This window comes from Phragmites australis, chromosome 4, assembly GCF_958298935.1.
Source record: "Phragmites australis chromosome 4, lpPhrAust1.1, whole genome shotgun sequence".
NCBI lineage: Eukaryota > Viridiplantae > Streptophyta > Magnoliopsida > Poales > Poaceae > Phragmites > Phragmites australis.
In genome coordinates this window covers 47787985-47813461 of record NC_084924.1, presented here as the reverse complement: position 1 = coordinate 47813461, position 25477 = coordinate 47787985, and the positions used below count along the sequence as shown (strand labels likewise).

At 43.2% G+C, this 25477-nt stretch overlaps 2 protein-coding genes across 3 annotated transcripts; one reads left to right on the top strand and one right to left on the bottom strand.

The window, feature by feature from the left end:
* Positions 1–1026: 1026 nt before the first annotated feature.
* On the top strand, positions 1027–6114 carry LOC133916959 (probable protein phosphatase 2C 28). Of its 2 annotated transcripts, XM_062360870.1 has the most exons (6): positions 1027–1480; positions 1756–2178; positions 2593–2960; positions 3810–4046; positions 4237–4288; positions 5541–5678. In XM_062360870.1, the coding sequence occupies exons 2-5, from the start codon at positions 1857–1859 to the stop codon at positions 4255–4257; spliced, it is 948 nt and encodes a 315-aa protein (XP_062216854.1). In that variant the 5' UTR covers positions 1027–1480; positions 1756–1856; the 3' UTR covers positions 4258–4288; positions 5541–5678. The 2 variants fall into 2 exon arrangements, with proteins under 2 accessions (XP_062216854.1, XP_062216852.1); XM_062360868.1 differs by lacking the exon at positions 4237–4288 and having other exon boundaries at positions 1028–1480; positions 5541–6114.
* A 1039-nt stretch (positions 6115–7153) lies between these two features.
* LOC133916960 (protein CHAPERONE-LIKE PROTEIN OF POR1, chloroplastic-like) lies at positions 7154–11206 on the bottom strand. The gene is made up of 3 exons (XM_062360871.1): positions 10796–11206; positions 9712–10072; positions 7154–7592 (listed from the first exon to the last, which is right to left on the bottom strand). Exons 1-3 carry the CDS (start codon positions 11093–11095, stop codon positions 7417–7419), a joined length of 837 nt encoding a protein of 278 aa, XP_062216855.1. The 5' UTR covers positions 11096–11206; the 3' UTR covers positions 7154–7416.
* Between the last annotated feature and the right edge of the window lie 14271 nt (positions 11207–25477).

Below are 25477 nucleotides of genomic sequence, written 5' to 3'. Positions count from 1 at the left end.
TGCCGAATATGGCCTATACCGGTTGCGGACACTTTAATACTATCATTTTATGCTAGGAAACCATATTCGACATACAAGGTGCCGAATATTCAGGATTGACACCTCGTATACCGAATACACTTGATTTCGATATATGAGGTATCAAATATGGACTATAATGCCTTATTCGATATCTCGTATGCCGAATACATCTGACTTTTGGCATACGTGATGTCAAATATAGGCTACAGTGTCATATTCGGCAGCTCATATGCCGATTATGGTTGTGCCCGTGTTTTTTCAACGTACGGTGTACCGAAAGTCAATTTTCAGTAAATAAGGTGTCAAATACATATGCTAAATTATAAATACGATAATATATTATCTATTTTGATAGATATAATCGTGTATGTTGTCTAACTTTAAATTTTAGCCGGTTAGTTAACCGTTGCTCGTTTGTGTTCTACGGCATATTTTACAGCACAAGTCTCTTTGACAGCAGAAGGTTCAGTTGTAGTAACATTCGTTTCAGAGCCTGTGAAGTTTCTTTTTTTTTTCCTGCTCCAATAATCATGAAACCGCTCATTTGGCATTTTAATAGTTGTAAGGAAGTTTTCATTTACAAGGATACTTAATATCGCTATATGAAAAAGAGCAACGCTCTTTCCTTTTGCTCATGGAAACATGTACAACCTTTATAAAATGTCCAAAGATACTCTCCCGAGTCATGTGTACTTGTGTACAGCAGGAAAATGGCCTGAAAACTGTGATTCGAGACATAAAAGTCGATCATATGATATTTAGGAATAGTAAAGGGTAAAACAAACGGATATGTATCCTCTGACTTTTGTTAGGTAAAATCAACGGTGCTACAGTAATTCACAGTTCGCGTCTTTTTCATCAGATCACGAATGAATGATTAGAATTTTAGCGGAGCAGTACTGTCGAAGTAAAATCAGAGGATGTGAATCCCAAACAATAGTGGTACTATTATGTCAATGCAAAGTATAAGAAGACCATTAGAAAAGGTGCCTTTCTTGCAGGTTGGGTGAAGGAAACTGATTTAAGGGAACAAAACCTTACGCCACCACCAGTCACACACAACATCAGGATTGGTAGAGCCCATCTCTGAGCCCTGCCTTGCTGGCCCTGACCCTGAGCTCGCTCTCTTGTTGCTTCTTTTAATGGGTTTTTTGTCTCCTAGGATTTGTGCTTATTCTCACCTGGGCGCATACTAGTTCTCTGCATGAGAGGAGAGACCTCTTTCAAGATTGGGCAGAGCTGCCGGGAGAAAGTAGAAGAGAGAGCTCAAGGGGGGCAAAAGGAGAATTTTTTATCCAGCTTCTTGCTTGATTCTCTTTGATCCCGGAGAGTACCCCCCAGTCCAACTAATCCTTGCTGTTCGTGTGCCCGGGCTTGATTGCTCTCCAGATCTGAGGCACCTGCCAAGTGGATTCCAGGAATCCGAGCACGAACTCGACAGGGAGTTCTTCGAGAAAAGGTGAGCCCCTTTTCGTCTCCCTCTTCATCCACCATTGCCAAACTGTCCGCCAGTGAAGTAATCGCGTAGTCTTAGCTCCGATTGGTAAGCTTTAATTGTTGTTTCTTGATCTGATTTTGTTGCCTACACTGGATGACGCTTGATGCATACGAGATAATGGGTTGGATGCAGTTTATTGATCCTCGCATACGATGATACGATCCACCAGCTCATGCGCATAAAAATTGGTGATTTTTAATTTCTCTTTTATTCCGTTTGGTGTTTTGATTGCACAGGGGAGGAAGAAGCTGAGCTGGGCCGTGGAGATAAGAGCGAGCTGGGTCTCAGGAGGATGCCGTCAAGAAACCGCGTGGAGGGGAGGACGATGAGATGAGGGATGCTGGCCGCGGTGATGGACTACTTCAGCTCCTGCTGGGGCCCGCGATCTCGGGCTGGGCACCGGGGCAAGGGCTCCGACGCGACCAGCCGGCAGGACGGCCTCCTCTGGTACAAGGACGCCGGCCAGCTCATCACGGGGGAGTTCTCCATGGCGGTGGTGCAGGCCAACCAGCTGCTTGAGGACCAGAGCCAAGTGGAGTCCGGCTTTCTCTCCTTGGCGGAGCCCGGTCCGCAGGGCACCTTCGTCGGCGTCTATGATGGGCACGGCGGCCCGGAGACGTCCCGCTTCATCAATGACCACCTCTTCAACCATCTCAGAAGTAAGGGCTCTGTGTGCAAAAGCTCCTGGTGATGATCCTCTTGTTTTCTCTTTCGTTTTGGAGGCACTGATGATGATGGAATGATCAGAGGCAACTTTTGCTATATTACTTTGATCATGTGTTGCATTTGTATGATTATTTAGTATGATGATGATGCTGACTGTATGCCACAAAAAGGAAGTGCGTCGGTACTATTTGCCTGGGGAACAGAAATGATCATGGTTCAGTAGATCTGATTTGTAAATTTGCGTCGGATGTCGGTGGTAGTTTGCATTGCGTTAGGATTCTCCAGAAAATGAATTATTTTATTTGATTATGTGGCTTGGTGCTGATACTGTTTCCGCGAGTGTGTTCCATTACTTGTTATTAGTTGTCATATGCGTTCAGTGCATGACAAACTATTTCTTTTTGCAGGATTCGCAACTGAGCACAAGTGCATGTCAGTAGAAGTGATCCGGAAAGCTTTCCAAGCAACCGAGGAGGGTTTTCTTTCTCTAGTAATCAAGGAATGGGCCTTGAAGCCTCAGATTGCAGCAGTAGGCTCCTGTTGCCTAGTCGGTGTAATTTGTTCTGGGACTCTCTATGTTGCGAACCTTGGTGACTCGCGTGCAGTTCTTGGAAGACTTGTCAAGGCAACTGGAGAGGTTCTGGCCATGCAGTTGTCAGCGGAGCACAATGCTTGCTATGAAGAAGTTAGGCAAGAGCTGCAGTCATCACATCCTGATGATCCGCAAATTGTGGTTCTAAAACACAACGTTTGGCGTGTTAAGGGTCTCATCCAGGTATACAAAAATCTGTACTCTAATATCAAGTTGCTAATTTACCACTTTATGTTGTAGACTTGTCTAGCTAATAAATCTTTGAAAGTCTTCAAACTTTTGACATCATCTGTTGCCTCATCATAATTCCACGTTCCTCGTTGTGGGGTATCAGGGTATGGATAATTACTTTTGTATTAGCATTAACTTTCTTAAGTTAGGTAAGTTAAGTTCTCATTCCTAGAGCTAAGCTATCTGCATTCTTTATAGTTAAGTCATCATAAGGTCCATTATCAGCTGTCAATAATCATGTAGTATGCCTGTCATACTCATTTCTCAAATTAAATGTGGATGGTAAGATGTAACTTTTTGGTCAATATACAATGTTACTGCCACTGATACCACTTGTCCCCCCCCCCCCACCCCCAATCCTATTGTTTGTGCTTTCACTTTAGTGAAAGGTGAGCACACCATGTACTCAGCATACACTCATGCTGCTCTTCATTAATACTTTGTCTGAACCCAAATATAAGTCCATTAAGACATCAACATGGTCTCCAATATGATACTTTGACTAATAATATTTATAAAAATATATTTCAAATAGAAAGAGTTATATATTATGAAAGTATTTTCCATGATGAATCTAGTAACATCAACCTTATGTTGTCAATCTATATGATTGTTTAGTTATTGATGGTCAAAGCTAAAAAGGTTTGATTTAAGACAAACCAAAGGTAGTATTTATTTCCTCATTCACATAACCATCAAGCTAATTTAACACCATCAGTGAATTTCTATCGGTGATTGTTTTTCATGTAGCCTTGTCAATCTGCTTTTATCCATGATAACTTATAAGATCATATGATGCAGATCTCAAGGTCTATCGGAGATGTATATCTAAAGAGACCAGAGTATAACAGAGAACCTCTTCATAGCAAGTTTCGGCTTCGGGAAACCTTCCAGAGGCCAATTCTTAGTTCTGAACCTCAAATTACTGTACACCAAATACAGCCCAACGATCAGTTTGTTATATTTGCTTCTGATGGGCTATGGGAGCACCTCAGCAATCAGGAAGCAGTTGACCTTGTCCAAAGTAGTCCTCGTAATGTATGTTTTCTTCTCCTTCACTACAATTGCCATGGGTTGGAATCCAATTTTCATTCAAGGCTAAATACTGTCCCATTTTACTGGATATTTGATCAACATATTGAACTCTGTTGTGCCTTTATTGGATATGCATTTTTCTCTTAAAATGAAAGAACGGCAAGTTGATAACATCTGAAGCTTTAAGTTCCAGGGTTATTCATATTGGGAATAAGTCTACTTCACCCAGCCCCCAAAGTATTAAGGTTTGTCTACTTATCCCCCAGAAGTATAAAACCAGGTATTAAGCCCCTTCAAGTATTCAAAACTGTCTAAATAACCTCCTAGGGCGGTTTTGGAGGTGGTTTTGCCACTGTGGCAGATTACATGGATGATGATGTGGCGCTGACCCCACATGTTAGGCACCTTTCTCTTCTTCTCATACACTCCAGTCCTATGAGTCATTTCCTTCTTCCTCTTCTCCATTCCTTCTTCCTCTCTCACACCAGCGGCTGCTGCTGCCGCGAGGCCGGTAAGGCCATCGTTCCATTGGGACCTCTGGTACCTAGGTTGTGTGTTTGCGCAATTGAACCGAGAAGGTGAACAACAACAGATCGACACACCAGGCAGGGACATGCACGGTGCGTGGGCGGCCGGGAGGAGTTGGGGGCACCTGATCGGCCCCGGTCACTAGATCCGGCTGCCGCCACGCTCGCGGGCATGGAGAACAGAGTGAGAGAAACAGGGAAAGGGAGAAGGAAGATGTACTTCACGTACATGTGGACCCAACTCGTGACAACTCATCTGCCATGTCACTGCTACATCAGCAAAACCGCTTACAAATCCACCCTATGGGGTTATTTAGACAGTTTTGAATACTTTGGGGGGGGGGGGGTTCAATACCTGTTATGTTTTCATACTTCGGGGGGTTAAGTAGATGAACCTCAATACCCGGGGGGGGGGGGGTGAAGTAGACTTATTCCTTCGTATTGTGATAATTTCTGGGCAGTAAGTCTAAATATATGTAAAATAGAGAAGAGATAAGCCTATTAAAAAATACAATTGTGTGAATGAAGGCAAACTGGTGGTGGTTTTATTCATAAGCTAATTACATGATTTGGATTGCAAAGCTTAAGCATGCTTAGAAAAAGTGTAGTTAATTTCAATAATAGCACTGCGTTTGATTATTCACAACCATTAGATCTACCGTTCGATGATTTGGTTAGTGATATTCATGTGAAATGAACCCAGCCACCGTTGTATTCTAATGTCTTAAGTTTCTAATTGTCACATTTCTGCTGATGCTTATTTGTTCACCTGGAGAGTATTTGTTAACCCCTAGTTCACTCGCTGTTCACTTACTCTGAACTCCAATGGTATTTTGAACAACATAGCACAAGCTGTTTCATTAACCAGATCTCATCTGGGGACGCTGTTTTTTTTTATCGAACTCCATTTATCTTTTGGCATGATATTATTTGCTTCCTTCTTTACAAAAGTGTAATTTCTTTCCACCAGGGGATTGCTCGAAGACTAGTGAAAGCCGCGATGCAGGAAGCAGCCAAGAAAAGAGAAATGAGGTATTCAGACCTCAAGAAAATCGACCGTGGGGTGAGGCGGCATTTCCACGATGATATAACCGTCGTTGTGGTATTTCTTGATTCAAATGCCATGAGCAAAGCTGGCTGGAGCAAAAGCCCTTCAATTTCTCTTCGAGGGGGCGGTGTCAGCCTTCCCACGAAATCCCTTGCGCCTTTTTCAGCTCCTGCACAGTTGAACAGCACCTACTGAAGAAGCTATACTGAAAAGAAAACAGTACAATGCACATGGGAGATGAAAGCAGCAGCTGCAATCAAGTGTAGTGTAGCACCTGCTGTGTTGCTCTTTGCAAAAACACTGTTTAGACTCCGCATGGTAATTAATGTTCTGATAGCGAGGTATAAAATTAGATTATTTCTTAGCGGCGCGATCCCTTTTTTTCTCCTTTTTATTCCTATCCTTTTCTCTGCATCCATGAGAGAGCAGGTGGTTGTAAATTGTCCAGAACATCTTTTCGTAATAGTCCATCATATCCCCCCTTTTTTCGCGTTGATATGAAGGCAGCATCACTTCAGGATAACGTTGGGCGCATGATTTGGCTAGTTCAGTTCAAAACTTTTGATGATTTTTAGCATGTTGCTATCTCAAGGTAGGTACTGAACAGCAGGTTCTCTTCATTTTATCATTTTTTAGTAAAAATCTGGACGTGTGGCTAGACCATTCATAGGTTGATTCGGTTCGTGATTTCTCCTGAGACAGCTAACATCATCAGTGAATTGACATGTAACCACTAACCAACGTCACACACAGTGACAGATTTTGTGAGCCCGAAGGCTCGTGGCAGGTCGGCACACGAGTGTAAGGGTTGGAACAGCAAGCTCGAGTGAAGCTGTGAGCCGACTGAATCAGGCATTGCTCATGGGACGAATGTAGGCTTAGCTCGGTCTAAATTCCAACTGAAGATGAGGATAACCGATAAGAAGTTAGACGTTACTACCTCCAGTCAAGTTTACTTGACGTTTCAGACAGGAAATGACCAGAGGGAGTACTAATTATGCTGTTTATGCGTGTTGTGCACGTTCTTCGCTGCAGGTTACAGTTTTACTCACATGAGCCCACATGATTGATTTTCGAGGAACTCAGTTACGTTTCGAAAAAATAAACTCAGTTATGTGACATATCTGTCCGTTGGAGTAATAGCAAAGCGAGAACATAACAACAAGGCATGAGACTAGATGTAGTCCAAAACTATCACCAACAAATGCTCCCATCAACCATGTCAATGGTCCAGACTCAACACTTTCACAGCTTGTCAAGATCACAAAAGATACAATGAATCATATAAAGCAACCCAAACAGAGGTTGGTGCGATAAACATGATCCGATCCGACTTCATGGCAAACCTTGGAGTTATTCTTGGAGCACTGCAATCCTGGTCAAATAAGCTAAATGGAAATGAAAATTTACAGATACAAACCTATGGAAAGAACTGCAGCTGTATACGAAGTTCAATGTAAAGGAGTTGCTCAAATGACTAAGATCTCGAGCAATGAAACCGGCAGCTTTTGCCCCATCAGAGACAACATAACAAGGGATTAATGATCTAGTTTGATGTCAGAAAATGCAAATTTACATTCCACATTCCGTAATCCATACAAGTTTCTTTAAGAAACATTGAGATTGAGCTTGAGAGAACTAGATACGGGTGATCTTTTATAAGGGACAGAGATGTCGATGTATTGTTTGCTATACACAGCTGCTTCCATCTTGTATGGAAAATAAGCATTTTCCTGACTCTTTGAAATTAATCCATTTCAGTTAATTACATGCCAGGTTGACAGCTTGATTTCAGATCCTACCTAACAAACAGCGATACCAACAATTGGGAGAACAGAATAAATTCACTGACAATGACAGCGGGGGAGTGGATGCCTAGAAAGGGTACGATATCAACCTGCAGGAAATTCTCCACAGCAGATCCGACAGTCGCACCTGCTGCAAGTCCCCCGACGGTGATCAATGCAGCCTTGCCTGAACAAAGGACCACAAAAAGTGTTAATGTCGTTCTTAATCTAAACATGAAGGTTGGCAGAAGAGCAGCATTAATCTAAATGCAGAACCAGGTTTCCTCCCATAAGTAAGCAATGTCATAATAAGCACAAAAGCAGGTAGGAGGTTTCTGGACTTCTATGCCAGCGAACCTCACATGCTCACTATAAGCAATCTACACATGCAATTCAAAACCATGGTAGTACAGTAAATTAAATGGCTGCAAGATCAAATAATTTAACCACAGCGCTATAACACCACAGTGGTAAAAGATTGTGTATATCCAATCAACACATGATAGATTATACCCCAACATTGGTAAAGGATTGTGGACCTCTTAAGCATGGTCATCTTTAGAGCTACCCCAGAGGAAAAAAAAAGATTGCTTTGATTAATTATCTTTTCCCTCCTAAGTGTGCACACCACCAACTACAGGGGCGGATCCAGGCGCGAAGAGCATTGGGGTCACCTCCATTGAATCATCAGTTAAATATACTCATAAACAGTATATTTGTATAGGATTTGCTAAATTTTATCGGGGTTATAAGACTGTGATAACACATGTAGCTCCACCCCTGATCAACTAGTGTCGAAATCTAATCTCTTTCTTACTACTGTAACTGAATAATTATATCTGTTTCTGAGGGGCAAATACTATGTATCACCCTTGCAGTAGAACCAACTTTTCTTGTCATCAGGAGCCCATATCTCATTGAACCAACCTTTACTCACGGGCGGAGCGTAGTGGCGATGAAACTGAGCTCTGCCCCCCCCCCCCCTTCCTCCGTGCTCGCCTGGCTGACTTGCACTCTCGCCGGCTGGTCCTGCCCCTGCCCCTACTCCCTACCCAACCTGGAGACGATGCATTGCATGCCTGCCTGGGTCGATTTGGTTTAGAAGGAAAGGCTCGCGAAGGGGTATGGGCCTTGTAGCTTTGTTCTTTAGTTGTATGGTTGGCTAGCTTGATTTGTTTGTGAATAAGTAGGGTCAGGAGGGCCCAGCCCACGAAATTAAGAAGAGAATCCTGGTAGGAAACGACGACTCGCGTGCTGTGCTTGACTGCTCGCTCCGCTCACGAACCCCAGTTCTGGCGGTAGGCTAGCAGCACCGCAACAGCGCGCCACGTCGACGCTGAGCGAGGGTGGCATCAAGGGGCAGCAGGCTGGGTGGCATCAAGGGGTGGTAGGCTGTCGATGAGTGCCACTGCTGCATCACGGCCTCTGGCAGGGGCAGCCTCGCAAGGTCGCTGACGAGATGGTGGGAGAGGCTGACTGCGTCAGCTCTCTCCAACAAGTAGTTGCTACTGTAGCAGCTGCCCCCCCCCCCCCCCCCCCCTCGATTTGACCCCACGCTCCGCCACTGCCTTCACTGTCACCTGAAGCTCATGAAATGGTCCGTGGGCAGTATAATTACAGGTACACACTACAGAACAGTCACCGCGCAATAGGATGATGCAGCATGTTTCACTTGGCTTCACATGAATATCTTGGGAAACCCATGCACCTTATCCACAATGCTGACATGGCACGAGACATGCTAGCACTGAATTATGACAGAACTATCACCTTTTTGTCCAACATAAACTGATGCAAGTAATCTCTGGTTAATTACCCTTACACTACAGCCAACAAGATTAAATGGCACTGGATCTAAGATTTTTCTTAGTATTATATGAGTAGTGGTATCTCTGGATTTTGTTACTCTATTCTGAAAAAAAATGTCTCCTATAAATTAAACAATTCATGAGCAAGTATTAGTTTGTAAGAAAACTACCATGCCAACATTTCTTCAAAAGCAAGAGGATAATAAAGAATTCATATATAATGAACAATATGCATTACTTTATGTTACACAAGTATTGAACTAGGGTGAGCATAACTGGTTTTGCCACAAAGGTGAATAATGTAACCTATAATGTCACAGATGATATAGGAATCGTTGTGACTTCAATATTTAGAGGAGCATTCCTATGTTTATGCAATACAAACAGCGCAGGCTCAAAAATAGTGTTGTAAAGACTCTAGGAACAAATGTCCAAAATGTACCAACATGAAGCATCAGATAATATAAATTATGGAATAAAATTGGTGGATCAATTTACCTAAGTTCATATTTTTCTTTGCCAGGAAATACAGTGATGCACCAAATCCTGTTGCTAGGATAAATCCGGGCACACCAGGGCTAGTGTAAGCTGATGGTAAAGATGTTGAGCTTCCGCTAGCATAGGTGAAAACCATCAGTGCACCATAAACACATGACTGGATGCCCAAGCTGCTCGAAGATGGAGCCTCAAATGTAACAGGCACATTCTTCATGGTTGCCTGCATCCACTGTGGGACTGTTCCTGCTCCTGCACTTTTTACAGTTTTGACATCAGCATAGCGGATGCTGCTATCAGCAACCTTTCCTGCCCTCCGCTGCGATAAGCTCTGCATAAGCAGCATGTCATAGGCAGCTTCAACCTGTGAAACGTAACAAGAATGGGAGTCAAACAAGGCATCATAAACACGTATGAGATTGGATGTCTTGTATCATGTGAGGATCATGTGTTAGAACATCTATAAGACTACAACAGATGCTGCCAAAAATCTTAGCTGCCTCCGTTTCATAGAAGTTACAATCCTGCTCGTAAAGCCATATTGAAATAGTCAGTTCAGAAATTTGGCAAGGACATGAGAAACTGCAACAAGCAAGTGTACTTATCAAGAGGACGACTTGCAGAAGGAAACAAGAAACAATTGCAGATAGTTCATTGGAACAAGAAAGGTTATAACTGTAAAAAAAATCGTAGTAAGTTACATAAAAACCGACCAGTAGAAACTTGGTAAAACAAAAGTACAAAGTTTTTAAACTCCTTCCCTTCCTACGAAGCAGGTTACTACCTCAAAAACAGCAAATACAAATATGATCATCTCCACCATGGGTATACAAAGAACAAGTATATAGGGAATTGTATTCATAAACAAATTTTACGTCTGCATTTGTAAAGTAGGATATATCACAACAATCCACATCGTTTCACGCATTACCGATTGATCAAGGCAGCTTCTAATACTAAATTAGCTACTTCAATCGGAGGTACCAGGACCGAATAAAGAATCGCCTTTTCCCCTGAGCGGCTGAGCACAACAAAAGGCGGACACGAATGGAATAATTATAAGGAGTGGAGGAGAACTCTCCGGGACCTGGGCGACGGCGTCCTGGTCGTCCTTGCAGGTGGCGAGGACGGCGTTCTTGGCGCGCAGGATTTCTTCGAAGGACGCGCCCTCGGCTACGCCGAGCAGCTTCAGCGCGCCCTCCACGGTCATCTCGAACGGCGCCGGCGAGGAGTCGTCAGCACGGGAGGCCGCCAGGCGCGGCGGCCTCCATCGCGAGCGGGGGAAGGCACGGCACCGCCCTGCCCCGGCCGTGTACCTGCGGAGGAGCGAGCTGCCGCAGCCGCCGCGGCCTCCGCCGCTCAGGGAGAGGGCCGTCGCCGTGGCCATTACTGTTTTCTTTGGCTGCGCTCGCTTGCGCTGTTGCTGTGTGCGTCGGCTTCTGGCGTCGCGGATGATTGGCGTTAAGATCTTTTTTTCTTTCTGTTGAGGAATACGCCTACGGTTTGTAGTCCAGCCATCTCTCGAAAGTATCATTATAAAGAAGATATAATGTAAGGGAAAAAAACTGTTTCTTCTTTTATATTAATGTTTATAATAAAGTTTCTGTTTTGTATATAAAGTATTAAAAATCACTAAGAGATAGAATCGAATTATTAAAAAATCAAGACAGATCTATATTCGATTGCAGATTTTATATTTCCTAACACTCTCCTTAACACTTCTCGCGGATCCATATTCGATTGCAGATTTTATATTTCCTAACACTCTCCTTAACACTTCTCGTGAAATGTATATATCTCATTAAAATCTTTTGAAAAAATCCAGTAAAAAAATTAGAAGAAAAAAAACATAGCTCATGATATGATAAAAAATTAGCTCGTTAAAAAACTTAATATGGGAAACTTAAAAAAAACTCATCTAAAAAAGAGTACAATTCACTCAAAATGCTTCATATAATATTCACGATTAACTTTTAGGTATTTAATTTGCTTGACTAAGATTTAATTCTTCATATTAGTATTATGTAAAAATTCTCTTCCTAAAATGTGTAACTCTCTAAGCCTCATCATCCTAATACCACGAACACATCTTTCAAAACTAGATACAGAAAGAGACATAGTGAATAAATCTGTAAAATTTTCACATGATTTGATATGCATTACCTTTACTTTATTCATCTTATATAATTCGTGAGCATAAAAGAACTTGAGGTTGATATGCTTCGTTAAGTTGTTTTCATATATCTCGATTGCACTTGTGTAACATATACAGCATTATCTTTATAGATAATGGTAGGTGTATTAGTAGTGTTTAAACCACAAGATTCCTGGATATGATTGATCACTCTTCTAAATCATGCGTATTCCTGTGCGGTTTTATATAAAACTATTATTTTCGAGTGGTTCGTCGAAGTAGATATAAGACTTTGCTTTGATGATTTACAGAAAATTGTAGTTCCACCGTATAAGAAAATATAGTTAGTCTATGATTTTGCTGTACGTGAGTCTGACAGATACCCAACATCTACGTATCCTAACAGACTTAGGTCCTAATTCTTCCTGTAAAACAGACCCATATATTTGATACCTTGCAAGTAATGCAGAATATTCTTCAAACCCTTCCAGTGCCTTTTAGTGGTATCTACATTGTATCATGTAAGTACGTTTACTGTAAATGCTATGTATGGCCTAATGCAATTAGCCAGATATATCACCCCACCTATTACACTTAAGTATGAGAATTTTGATCCCAATACTTTCTCTCTCTTCACTAGATCTATAGAGATCTTGATCTACTTGCAATGACATTTCGACTATAGAGGTTTTGGTGGGAAATAATTTTTCAAAACAAAACCGTTCTAACATCTTCTGAATATAGTTTGACTGATATATAAAAATTCCATCTACCATATGCTCTAGCTACAGGTCTAAGAAAAACTTGGTTTTACCCAAATCTTTCATTTCAAATTTAGACTTTCAGTACAAGCTTGCTTCTTCAATTTTTCTTTCTGTACCGATGATATTTAGATCATCTTTATATACAAAAATCATACTGAAAACCTAACTGTTTAAACCCATATAGCGATTTCTTCAATTATACGTTATAAAGATGCATATTTCTTCTATCCTGATTCGACAATGGTATTACTTCATGTCTTCATATAAATGTACGAATCAAAGCTCCCATGCGATCACAACATCCATCAATTTTATTCTCAACTCTGAGTTGGCTGCCATTGAGATTAAATATCTAAAGGTAATACCACCCATCACCAGAGATAGATTTCTTCAACGTCTGGTCGTTGAGTGAAACCTTGTGCCACTACTCATGCTATGTACATCACAATTTTATTCCTTCTATTTCTCTATACCTTGTGCCAAATATCCGATCACTTCTTCTTCAATGGCTTTCTTTTCTAATCCGTCATGGTATCTTATATGGCAGTGGAGGAGGGCAAAGTATAGACCTATGCATCCTTTATTGGGAGGCCTTTTACTGTCACTGTGGGAGCATCATCAACTTTCACGTGAGATGTTACCATTTTGAAAGGACAATGAAATCGCCTAGAGTGGAGGTGAATAGACGATTTTACAAAAATTCGTTCTCTTTTATCGTTGGCCTAAACTTACAACGGAAAATAAATTAACAGATTTTTCACAACTGAAAATACTAAATATGTTAGGTTCAATTAGTGCACAATCACCATAAATAAGTGTAAAATTACAATCCTAGAATGATAAATATTATTCAAAACTAGTAAAAGATATGCCAGAAAACTCTAGTTGAAAATCCTAAAATCACTGTTCACCGGATAATCTGGGTTAACTCGGATACTCCGGATTCAGATCTGATTGTACAGTATATAAGTTTTCAGGTTAAATCCGAAACCTTCAGCTTCAACAGAGAATGAACTCGAAACTGAAATTAAAGGACGCATAAGGGTTCTAGCTCAAACCGAATGAAGTCGTGTGTTACAAATGATAATTCCAAATAGATCCACGAAGAACCTACAATCAATTTTACACGAGCAAGTAGATCAAGCAATATACATAAATATTGAGCAAGAACTTAAGAAAAAAAAAATAAGAGAGAAGACATGCGATTTGTTTCGCGAAGTTTGAATACCTCCACTAGAGGTTCCTACGTCTTTGTTGAGAGGCTCGATCATACTTGAGTCGGGTCTCTCTCAATTCTTTTCCTCTCCAAGTTTGGTCACACTTGAGCTTGAGTTTACACTCTTAATTTCTTCCTTTCCGGAGGCGAAATCAAAGCATTCACAAACTTCCCGCGGCACATCACAACCTTAGGTGCTCGTCGGCGATGACTAGATACCTAGGGGATTGAATCCACAAGAGTAACAAACGCTTTGCGAACTGCTTGTCGATGAACTCAAGTCCTCAAGATGAGATTTTGCTCACTTACACTCAATCTTTCAATCTCACAACGCAACTCACTTGTGTTCTCAAATCACGCACTAGATTGGAGTGTGAGGGAGTTCTTTTGGCTCTAAAAGGTTTTTTCTTTCGCGTCCAAGCAACAGCAAACAAGGGTAGTGGTGAGGGGTTATTTATACTATTCCCCAAAAACTAGCCGATACACAATCCGGAGTCTTCGAGTTGGCATTATAATGCATAACCGAGAGCCCTGACCGGAGTACAACTACTAGAACCTGGAGTCTCCGGATCAACCTGGAGTATCCGAGTGAAACAGTTAGGCCCTAACAGACCACCCAGCTCGGAGCTAAACCTGGAGACTCCGGCTAACCCAGAGTATCTGGATCAGCCTAGAGTGTCCGAGTTTAGCACAGCTAATCCGCTAAAAACAATGATAAATTTTGATCCCAAAATTTGATTTCGACTATTTTGAACTCTACGAAAAGCTTATTCAGAGAGATACACATCCTAACTGAATTAATGATCCCAAACACATTTGATCAAACTAGAAACACTCTGAAACTCAATTTAGATACTTTCACACTTTTCGTATCGGATTCCTACAGTGAACTCTCACTTTTGGTTGATTAGAAACTCTTGAGCATTGAGACACGACAAATAGCTCAAGTTGCATCTCTCTTAATAGTTCGGCACACATATACTCAAATTTAAAAGTAAAACTCGCTTGAACCAATTTGAACCTTTGAATACCTTCAAGAACCCCCTCTTTCTTTCAAACCTTAAGGGTTGTCAACTTCTATATCGTATTCACTCTATCTCTTCTTGATTCTTCATGAGATTGATGTGTATCACCCATAGCTTCCCATGGCCTCGCACGGTATTGGCGTAAACCCTTCACTCATTCTTCACCACTTTCTTAGTCTTTCGGCGCCAAGCTATTTGCTTGCCCTTCACCACTATATGGTATATCGTAGCCGAGTCTTGCTTGCCCTTCACCATCTTGCCATAGAAAACCATTTTGTATCTGATATCTTCAATAAATTCACTTTATCATATATATAGTCCAATCTTATTCTTCACTCTTGGCATATTAGATTTCAATTCAACTTATGCCTTCTTATGTATTCTAACCCTAATTCACTTTTAAGCATAAAGCACATGTGTTAGTCCATAAAACTCTATTGACAATAGCATACCTTTAGTTACTTGATTTCCATAAGTAACTTAGCATTCACGCTTATCGCCAATCTTACATGAGCTTTACTTTCTTCTTATGAGTATCGCTAAGAGTTAATTGATCTTGATGCATATATCTACTCCATGCATCACCTAATGAACAACTTATCAACAAACTCAACAACATTATTAGTCCATAGTTATTATCATTAATTATCAAAATCACACATAAGGGCTAAGTGCACTTTAAATCTCTCCTATTTTGGTAATTGATGACAATCTCACTAGATGGTTATAATCCTAGTGCACAATCATCCTAACTAAGTGTAAAAGTTACAATCCGATGATGACAGATTATTCAAAACTAGCAAAAGATATGAAAGAAAACTCTAGTTAAAAATTCTAAAAACACTGTTCACCGGATACTCCGGATTGACTTGGATACTCCAGGTTCAGATCTGATTGTACAGTATCAGGAGTTTTCAGGTTAAATCCGAAACCGCTGGGTTCAGTAGAGAATGAACTTGAAACGGAAATTAGAGGACACCTAAGGAGTTCTAGTTCAAACCGAATGAAGTTGTATGATACTATTCATGCATATGCTACTGTTCATGCGATTCACTATTGTACGTGCACTGCAATTTCAGATCTATTTTGACGCAAAATAGTAATGGCTAGGATACGTACCAAATCGATCATATCTTTCAATTCTTGCGAACGATTCGTGCCGTGTAGGGAATATAGGCTAGGACATGACCAATCCGCTTGGCGATGATGTCGATGCAGTGCAAATCGGTCGCAGGCAGATTTTTCGCTTTCTTGGTCTTCGGTAGAGCTTCGTGTTGAGGAATCACTGCTACCGGGTGTAGTCCAGCAATCACTCGAGAGAACAATTGCAAATGAGACATAATGTAGGGAAAATTGCTTATTCTTTATTTATCTGTATTTACTGTAATATTAAAAAAAAACAGATTGAGATCGAGCCGATCACGAGACCGACCCGGCCTCATTGCCACCACAATATATCCGAGTCTGGAGCCCAAGTCAGGGTCCGAGCCATCCAATCCCTAGTGCCGTCGCCATCATCCTCCCACGCCTTGCCTTCGCTGTTCTGCATCTCGCTGTCGCCATTCCGCATCGCGCTGTCGCCGTTCCGATCGATTGCGTCGCCATCCGGAGCCGCCACCGTTGCCGCTCGTTTCGCCCATCACTGCTTGGCTGCAACTCCGGCCGCCTACCGCACCACGCACCATCGCCAGAGCGTCCTGTGATATGGTATTGCCAGGTATTGCCGGTATTGCTGCTGCGTTTTTGTGCTCTGGCGTTGTAAGACCCGCGTTGCCGGGATCTCCTGTGCCTCCTGTATCAGTCCCTGGATTACGTAGCTGATACGCACAGTATAACAGTTGTAGTATCATAGTCTAACTTAGTACATAAACTTAAGGTACTGAGTAATAAAGGTTTACAAACCGTACTATGTATTACAAACCTAGCCTACGGCCATCAAAGTACACAGCGGAAACCACGCCCAAGCCACAAGCATGACTATTCTTCATCCCCGGCTTCACCTGTGGCGAAGTCGACATCAGCTTCTTCTTTTGAATGACAGCAAGAGTGAGTACGGAAGGTACTCAGCAAGCCCTATACTACTTTTAAGGGTTGATAGATGCATAATGGTGTAGTTCAAGGATAAGGCTTTACAGTTATAGTTTTAGTATAAAGCTATTTTATGCAGGTATTTCATTTTATCATCAGCTATTGATTTTAAAAGAATTTCAAAAGTTCAAAAACCAGTAACCAGCTATATCTGGAGGTTTTCGGTCCTGGGAGGGGCTACACCTCACTCCGCAGTCCTTTTTATCACATCTAGTGTACCTCTAGTACCACACAGCTTCTGGCGGATCGAGCCAGAAACCTCATCATATGGACATCTAATCTACACACTCACTCATCAAAACCCACGCACCCAGAGTCTAGTCAAAATGGTTACTGCTGTCGCATGTCCATAACCGTGGACACGGCTATTCGAATAGGTTTACACTCTGCAGAGGTTGTACAGCTTTACCCATACGATATGCTCAGCCTCCAACCGTTGCAAGCGGAGGAGCGAATCATACCGAGATTCTCCAAACACCTTTCCTGCCGGGCTTTTCCACGTGATCCATCAAGTACCAGAGGTCATGTTCCGAAGGCCAGTCCCATTTTTAAGCCTAAGCCGGCTAGCAACCTCCAAACATCAGGACAACTGGTAACTTGGCTCAAGCGTTGCTCTCAGCCTCCTGGTATTATGCCCAACTCAGTCTGGTGAAAGAAAAGTCAAGTCATACCCATACAGGACGCATGGTTGCACGGGGTGGCTAAGCATGACGGCGCATTGACTCGGTCCTTAAGAGACCAGGGCAGGTATCTTCCAGCAATGAGTACCCCCACGATACCTCACGCCCCCAAGAGCACCCTCCTCGGAGGACTACTCTACCTGCCCTCGCCAAAACAGTTTTCACCCATTTTTACACATCACCTTCCATGTCCCACATGATATCAAGGATTTCCCGACCATCACGAAATTCACAACCATCAAGGAAGCATGGTATATGAGTTATCATTGATAATAGTAAATCTTGCCTTTGAAGAGAAGTATTTTAAAAGCGATATCTCCGAGGAGATGTATTCCATCCTAAGCATGCTAGATATTAAGACGTCGTCTATTGTTAATATATGTAACAACAGGTATTCCTAGGGTGATATGTATTCTGAATGATGACATATAAGGTATAGCAGTGTTGATAGGATTAACTATTACAAGTAGTTTGAAAGGAAAACGCAATATATAGCACATGCGATAATAAGTCTGATTTTAGTTGATCATGTACATTATTTGAAAACCATAGGTTCAATATGATCAATGAGATAGGACTTGCCTTCTCCAGAGGTTTCTTCGAGGTCTTGGTTGAAGTCAGGATCCTCCTTAGTCCTGACACTCCTGGCGCAGAATTCGCAGAATATGTGCTCTTGCTCTCCTGCAATTATAACTACGATTAACTACGAGCTATACTAGGGATAATTCATTTAATACCATTTGGAAAGCCAAATAAGCCGTAAAGGACATCTCAACATGACCAATGAGTAGATCTCGATTTTTGATGAATCTCGGCGAAAGAATCACCGAAATCGGAGCCAGAACGGAAAAGTTACGGCTCTCGGAAGATTAAATCGAATTTAATTCAGAAATAAAATCCTAAATTACACTATTCATAGGTGGGGCCCACGTGAACAGTACCAACAGGACCCAATTAGTTTCAACCCGGGCCTGGATGGGCCGGATTTGGGCTTTGAACGGGCTGGGTCGCACAGTACCGCGCTCGCACAGTCTCTGGGCTGGGGGCTAACGGGCTCAGGGAACTGGGCCGATCTACGGGGCATAGCCCAGTAGTAGTTAAGCCGGCCAGGCCGGCTATTGGGCCAATTCAGGCCTGCTGGCCAGGCCAAGCTTACGGCCCAAGGCCGTTTTGGCACGGGTGCGCGTGGGTGTGGCCCGACGGCGCACGCGCGCTGGCGCGCGGCGGGAGGAAGGGGATTTGGCATCGGCGGCGAGTGGCTGCGGCAGCGCAGCGCCGGGAACCTCGACGGCGGCGCGCCCTAGCCGGATTTTTGCAGCGACGATAGCACGCCAGGCCTCTACACAATGCGGCGGACTCGTCTGGCGGTTCGTCGACGATAGCTGGCCACGGATACAGCGTCGGGCAGCGGCCGGAGGGCAAAAACGGCGTGGCGCGACTCGGGCAGCACTTCCCCTGTACGGGGAGGTGATCTACCTGCAAGAAAATGGGGCCTAAGGCCCCGGGCAGCATGGCTCGATGGCCGGCAGTCACATGGAGTACCAATGCAAGCCGGTGGCGAGAAGTTGCCGGCGGCGGACTCAACCACACGACGGAGCACGACTATGCGCACAGAATCACTACGGGGGCCACCTATATGCTAATTCTGCAACTCTAGGAGGGCGAGGGGACTCACTAGAAGGGCGGATGGCGGTGGTCGTGATGGCTGAAGCTTGGTCGAAGGACGATGGCGGAGCGGCTCGGCTTCTCTGCGCGGACGGCTCACGTACGGCCTCCAGCGATCAGGCGGTGGCACGGGGACAGCGTCTGATCGCCCAGTCCTCCTTGACAACACGTCGGTGGCACGTCGTCGGCGGTGAGTGGCGGTGGCGTGAATTGGAGGCGGCGGTGGTAAGTCTGGTGAAAGGGGGCAAACAGGGGTGCGGCCATGCTATTTATTAGCGAGAGAGAGAGGTCGGTGCGGCGAGAGGGACACGGGAACGTGGCGCATCGTACTGTCCTCGGCGAGCGGCAGGGTGCGGCGTGAGGACGGTAGCGTGGCGGTGGCGGTGGCGGCTCTGGTCCACGGCCGGGCGACGCGCGGCAAAGGGCTGCCAGCGCGAGCGTACGGTAGCGCAATCGCCGGGCATGGGCGCTGAAGGGGCCGAGAGAGAGGGGGGGGGGGGAATGAGAGAGGAGAGCTAGCGGCGGCCGGCGAGCTGGCGCGCCGTGCTGGCGAAAAGAGAAGGGGGAGGAAGGAGACGCGCAGGCGGCGGCGATGGCTAACGCGTGGCACGAGGGGACGGCTCAGGCAACGTTTCTCAGCGCGAGCGTGCAGCAACGGGCCGAGACCGAGAGGATGGTGAGTGGGCCGTGGCGACGTGCTTGCGGCCCAGCGCAGGGGAGGAGGTAAAGGTTAAAAGGGCCGAGAAGTTGGGCTGCGCAAGGGAAAAGAAAGAGAAGTCGGCCCACTTGGAATTTAAAGGAGAAAAGAAAGAGAGAATTAGTTGGAATCTTTAGGATAATTCAATTTGGAATATTGAATTGGGATTAAGATCAAGTTCCTTTGAAATATTTGGACTTGATCTAGAGACCTTGAAGATGGTTTGAATTCATAAATTTGAATTCAAAATAGATTTGAGCTGAGCAGAGGCTAAGAGTAAGATTGAAATTGAGAAACATTCAATTTCGATCCTCCTTACAAGGTTCCATAGAAATCTCTAGCAACACATAAACTAACTTGATGCAGCGACTAAATTGGAACTCCTTCTATTATTTTTAGAACACCTACTCAACTCAACAAGTCCAACAGATATGAGTGTGCATATACTGACACACACACATCCACGTACTCATCTTAGCCAACTTATCTAATCCTAAAAAGTTTTAATTTGGGGCTAACTTTGTAATCAACCACATACCTGATTCAGGATGTTACAGGCGTGATCCTGCCATCGCTGTTCTTGTCATCTCTCCTTCCCATGCCATCTCTTCTTCTTCAAATCAGGACAGAGCAATCCCAATCTTCCCAAACCTGAGTTGTGGTGCGACTTGCTCCAGGTGGTTCGGTCTGCTGCCTGCAAGGAGAAGGAGAGCGATAGTTAAATCCCAACGGTTGGTAACTGCTGGAAGCTTGCCGTGAGTTTGGTCTTTCTGAGTTTTTTTTTACTTGTTGCTGTGAGTAGCTGCTGGAAGCCTACTATTTCCTTAGCCTGCTGTTTCCTTTAGTGCTGATCAGAGAGCATCAGTTCTTGTTGTGAGCTAGTAAAGAAAATTAGAACATTCAGGCCAAGCAATCAATTCACACACGTATGCAGAATATAGGCCCATCATCAACAGACAAGAGCATGTACCATAATATATCCAAAGAAATGAACCTTAGGGATAAGATAAGTGTTGCCGATTGGTGTTAGAAATTTTGGAGGCTTAGTCCAGGGTACTAGAGCAGCAGTTCAGTTCGGTGTTCATATTAGTATTGTTGTTGTACCATGATTAAAGACCGGTAGATATTACCAAATAGTTGTTGATAGTAGCTTTAATCTACAGGGGTGCGAGATTCCAGTAGCTCGTCACGGTTAAGACAAGTGCATGACGAACTTGTGTGTGCTGATATGGTTTGATTGTTGGTTGTTTTCTCAAATTGTTTGATTATGTTATTTCAATATTCCTATTCTTTGTGTTGAAGTGATTCAAGTTTCATGACCGTATTCCTGACAAAAGTTTCAAATTATTTTTTTCATATCATTCATGTTCCGGTAGAACTAGATGTGCAGTTTGATTCTTATATTCATGTTCCTGTGAGTAAGTGCTGGCCCCACTTGCTCGGCTTTACCGGTAAATGCTAAGGATGTATTCAAGTGTTGTCCGTTTCAGACGGAAACTACTATTTCTTGATGTTTTCAAAAGTTCAGAAACAATTCATTCCATTATGTTATCTATTGGATTCTGAATCGTCATTTTGTTCTTTTAGTTCCAAATGGTACTTGTTGAGTGTTTTTTCTCATACTTGTGTTTTATTTGGTTTTTAGGTATCAAATGACCGTGACATGCATTGGATGGGAGTAGCATCACGATGGAGCCCACACACCTCTATAATTTAGTTATTTTTTAAAAAAAATATTGAAACAGTAATTGCTAGTTGGATGGTTAATTGGACAAGTTGGTTATGTGTCAAGGGTCTTAGAGTCGTATTGAGTCGTTGGGTTGAGTCGGGATCTTTAACCAGGTTGTGATGATTACTTTCTGCTCGTAAATATAATGCCTGTAAACTGTGTGGAATCTTTTTGTTCAGAAACCGATAAATACCAGGGAAACTCTGCCGAAATTTCTAATAATTTCCAATCTTAGTGTAAGTTATGATGAGAGATGGTAGCCTCCGGGTTTGTAGGAACCCGGGGTGTTACATTTACAATGAGGAGTTTTGTCTCGTATATATAGTGTCAAAAATCACTAAAAGATATAATCAAAATTCTCAAGAGATCAAGACGGGCCCATATTTAGTTGCAAACTTCCATTTTTCTAACATTTTCAAGGGTGGATTCAGGGTCGGTGGTTTTCGGACAATTTTGGCCCCGAAATCCTATTCTACATGGAACCGATCGAGACCACTCACGAAGTTCACTACTGGTATGATACAAACTTTTCTTATTAATTTTTTTCTAAATTTTTTTTCTCGCAATCTTTTTTTCTCAAAAGTTGTGAGCTAAACTTTTTCTCAAACGTTTTCCTTAAAAGTTTGAGCGAAAAATTTTCTCTGAAAAGTTTTAACAGATAAGTGTTTTTAGAAAACTTTTAAAAAAAATTCAAAAAGAAAGATGGGGGCTGTCGGGGTGGTTCGCGCGGATGGCTGCTCGCGTGCGCACTGATTAGCAGTGTCCTTTGGGCACTTTTCCTTAGGAGTATGTTTTCCTTTGGATAAGCATCTAAAACGCCTTAAGAGGATGTACGGATGTTTACAGAAGGTGTTTATAAAAAAATCATATTTTTTTCTTAATTGCACTGGTACCCGTGCTTAGACGGAGGGTACGATGCTTATCGAAGTATTGTTACTTATATTAGTGCTAACAAGATAGTTAATTATATTTAAGTATCTATAGTTTTTATTTATATTAAAAATCTTAATTTTAATATAAGTATTTAACACTCTCTTTCTTTAAACACCTAGCCATAAAAAACATAGCATTTGTTCATGCCTTTAGGAAACGGTTTTACTCGGCTTTCATATGCCACATTAGATTGCTCCCTTTTTTAGGTCTCACAAATGCACAAGACTGAACAAGATCAAAAGAAAACGACTGAACTTCTTAGATCATTTGACAAGAACGTAATGTCGATAGATGGTTTCTGACACATCTAATATAGTGAAGCAACAAAAGATACGGCATCAATAGGGATACGTGGTCATTTTATGGTCTTTATTAGGTTGTACTATGTGCTAATCAGCTAATGTGTAAAATAGAAAACAGAGGTGCAACAGTCAGGGGTTGTATGGTTCAAGTGTTGCACTATTTTTTTATTTATGTTTCCATAGATTTTGTTTTAAGAGTGAAAGAGTAAGAAGTATGAATGCATGCTTTGCTTTGCTTGTACACAATAGAAACTTACATGTCATAATCACGTATGAAAGCAAAACGATAAGCTGGAAAATTATGAATGAAATGGGAACGCCAATCTCCTTTAGAAACTACCTTTTGTTTACTTAAAAACACGTGATTTAGAAGTTTGTTGGCCAACTTGGATCAATGTGACTAGTTCGATGATCTTAGAGCGTAATTTCCTCTTACTCCCCCCACCTCTGGAAGAATTGGGTAATCACTTTTTTCCAAGAAAATTGGCTATATCATATGCTTAAATCAGGGGCGGATCCATGTTGAGCCCAATGGGGCCTAGAACCCCTCATTCTTGCCGGTAATTGTATATATCAAGTTTTCACCATTAATACCCCTTCTGTTCCAACTTGTAGCAGTCAAAAAACAGCCCAAGTGTCCCACTCAGTTTTTTTTTTCTGGGTCCGCCCCTGGCTTCAATTGTACATTAGTTTGAAAACTATAAATTGTATATTAGTGAAAGAAAATGTTATGATAAAATCTCATGCAGATCAAATGCTAGAGCACTTGTGGCGTATCAACAACCAAATAATTAATTATTCAATCCAAGTATAAGATCAGCCACACTGTCTGCTTCAAACCGGTGACTGAAGCCTGCCACTACAACTTGGGAGCCTGAAGAAAATTTTTAGTAAAGTATTTAACTTTTTGTCACTTTGACGGAGCAGTAATTTCTCACTGCAGAGGATAGATAGCCCTTACTAAATTTATGACAATAAATTTAGTGACAAATTTACTACTCTAACATATGATAGGATGAAAAAAAAATTAAATGCCTGTCTATTAAAAAAAAATTGTGGGACTCTTGGAACAACCAGACTTACGTGAGGCGTGATGGAGGTGGCCCTATCGCTGGCGTCGCCAGGAAAGTGGCGAGAAGGAAACGGCGAGGGAGGCGCGGCTCAAAAAGGGGCGAGATGGAGGAAATGGTGCTGGAGCAGTCCCTTCGCCTCCAAGGGTCGAGATCGGCTCCATCGGGGACTCCTAATCTGCTCGGCTCCTTCTGATTCGCTCGGCTGCTCCGTCGGGTATTCTTTGAGATCGGCATGCGCTTCTTGCTGGGGCTACAGCACAACGCACTCCGCCTGATCTACTCGGTTGTTCGAAGGATCTGGTGGTGCTTGACCGTAAGGTTTTGGAGGCAGGCGGATGGAGAAGAAGGGCACGACGAGGACGAGAGACGGGTATTCTTTTTCAATTTGTGAAGTGGGCCCCCAGGCCCCCACTTTTGCTTGCACATTGCAGCCAAAATCAAAATCAAGCATCGGTAGGAGGTGGCGGTGAGATGAATTTTGAAGCACCAACTACGTTGTGGCTAGCACATATCCACACTTTCTGCTCAAGCATTCTGCGATGAGTAGCCACGGTGTGTGCTTCGAACCGGTGCCCAAAGATTCCTTCAAGCACCGAAGCCTGCCACTGCAGCCGTCGATGCCTGGAGAAAATTTTATCGCTTCGACGCAAGTAGAGGCTCCGATGCCTGGCGATTAGACATTGGCGTGAGCTTACTGTCAATTGTCTTCTGCAGCAACCAGACTCAGCGTGAAGGTGGAGGTGGTCGAGCCCCTAACGATGGCACCGCCATGAATGGGGCGAGATGGAGGACCCGCCGCCGGAACAGCCCCTTGCCGGCGCCTGTCCAGACCCCCTCCCCCCCCCCCCCTCTCCGCCGCGCGCTCGTCCAACTTCCGACGGCATCGACGGGTGACCTGCTGCAGCCAAGTGTCGAGCTTCACCTCTATGGCGATGAATTAGTTGACCTGAGGCTACACTTGTGTTGATTTGGGGCTGGATTGGATCAATTTGGGCTCTAATTGAGTGGATTTGGTTCTTGATCGAGTGGATTGGGGAGAGCAGACATGAGAGAAGAGGCGCGCCATGGAGGACCCCTGACTAGAAGGCGACGATGTGAACGAGAGAATGGTTGCCTACAGGAGATGGTTGCACATTGCAGCCAAAATCGAGATTTCAAGCATCGACAGCGTTGCTGGCACACTGTGGCTGCCCCTGACTTACCAAAATTTGCTAACTTTACCAACATTAAATTAAATTAAACTCGGTTGATAGTATTAGCATCTAAATGAAAGTCAAGTCCTAATCACCTTCCACGAAGTTTTGCAACTCCTTAACCGCGAGGTTACTACTACTACCGGTGGTATACTTTACTCGGCCGAGTAAAAAAAAAGAAGTAAGAAAGCACTTTACTCCCCAGTCCCCACGGCGTATGCCGGAAAAGTTCTTGGAAAAAGATAAACCCCCTTCCGCCATCCCCACATC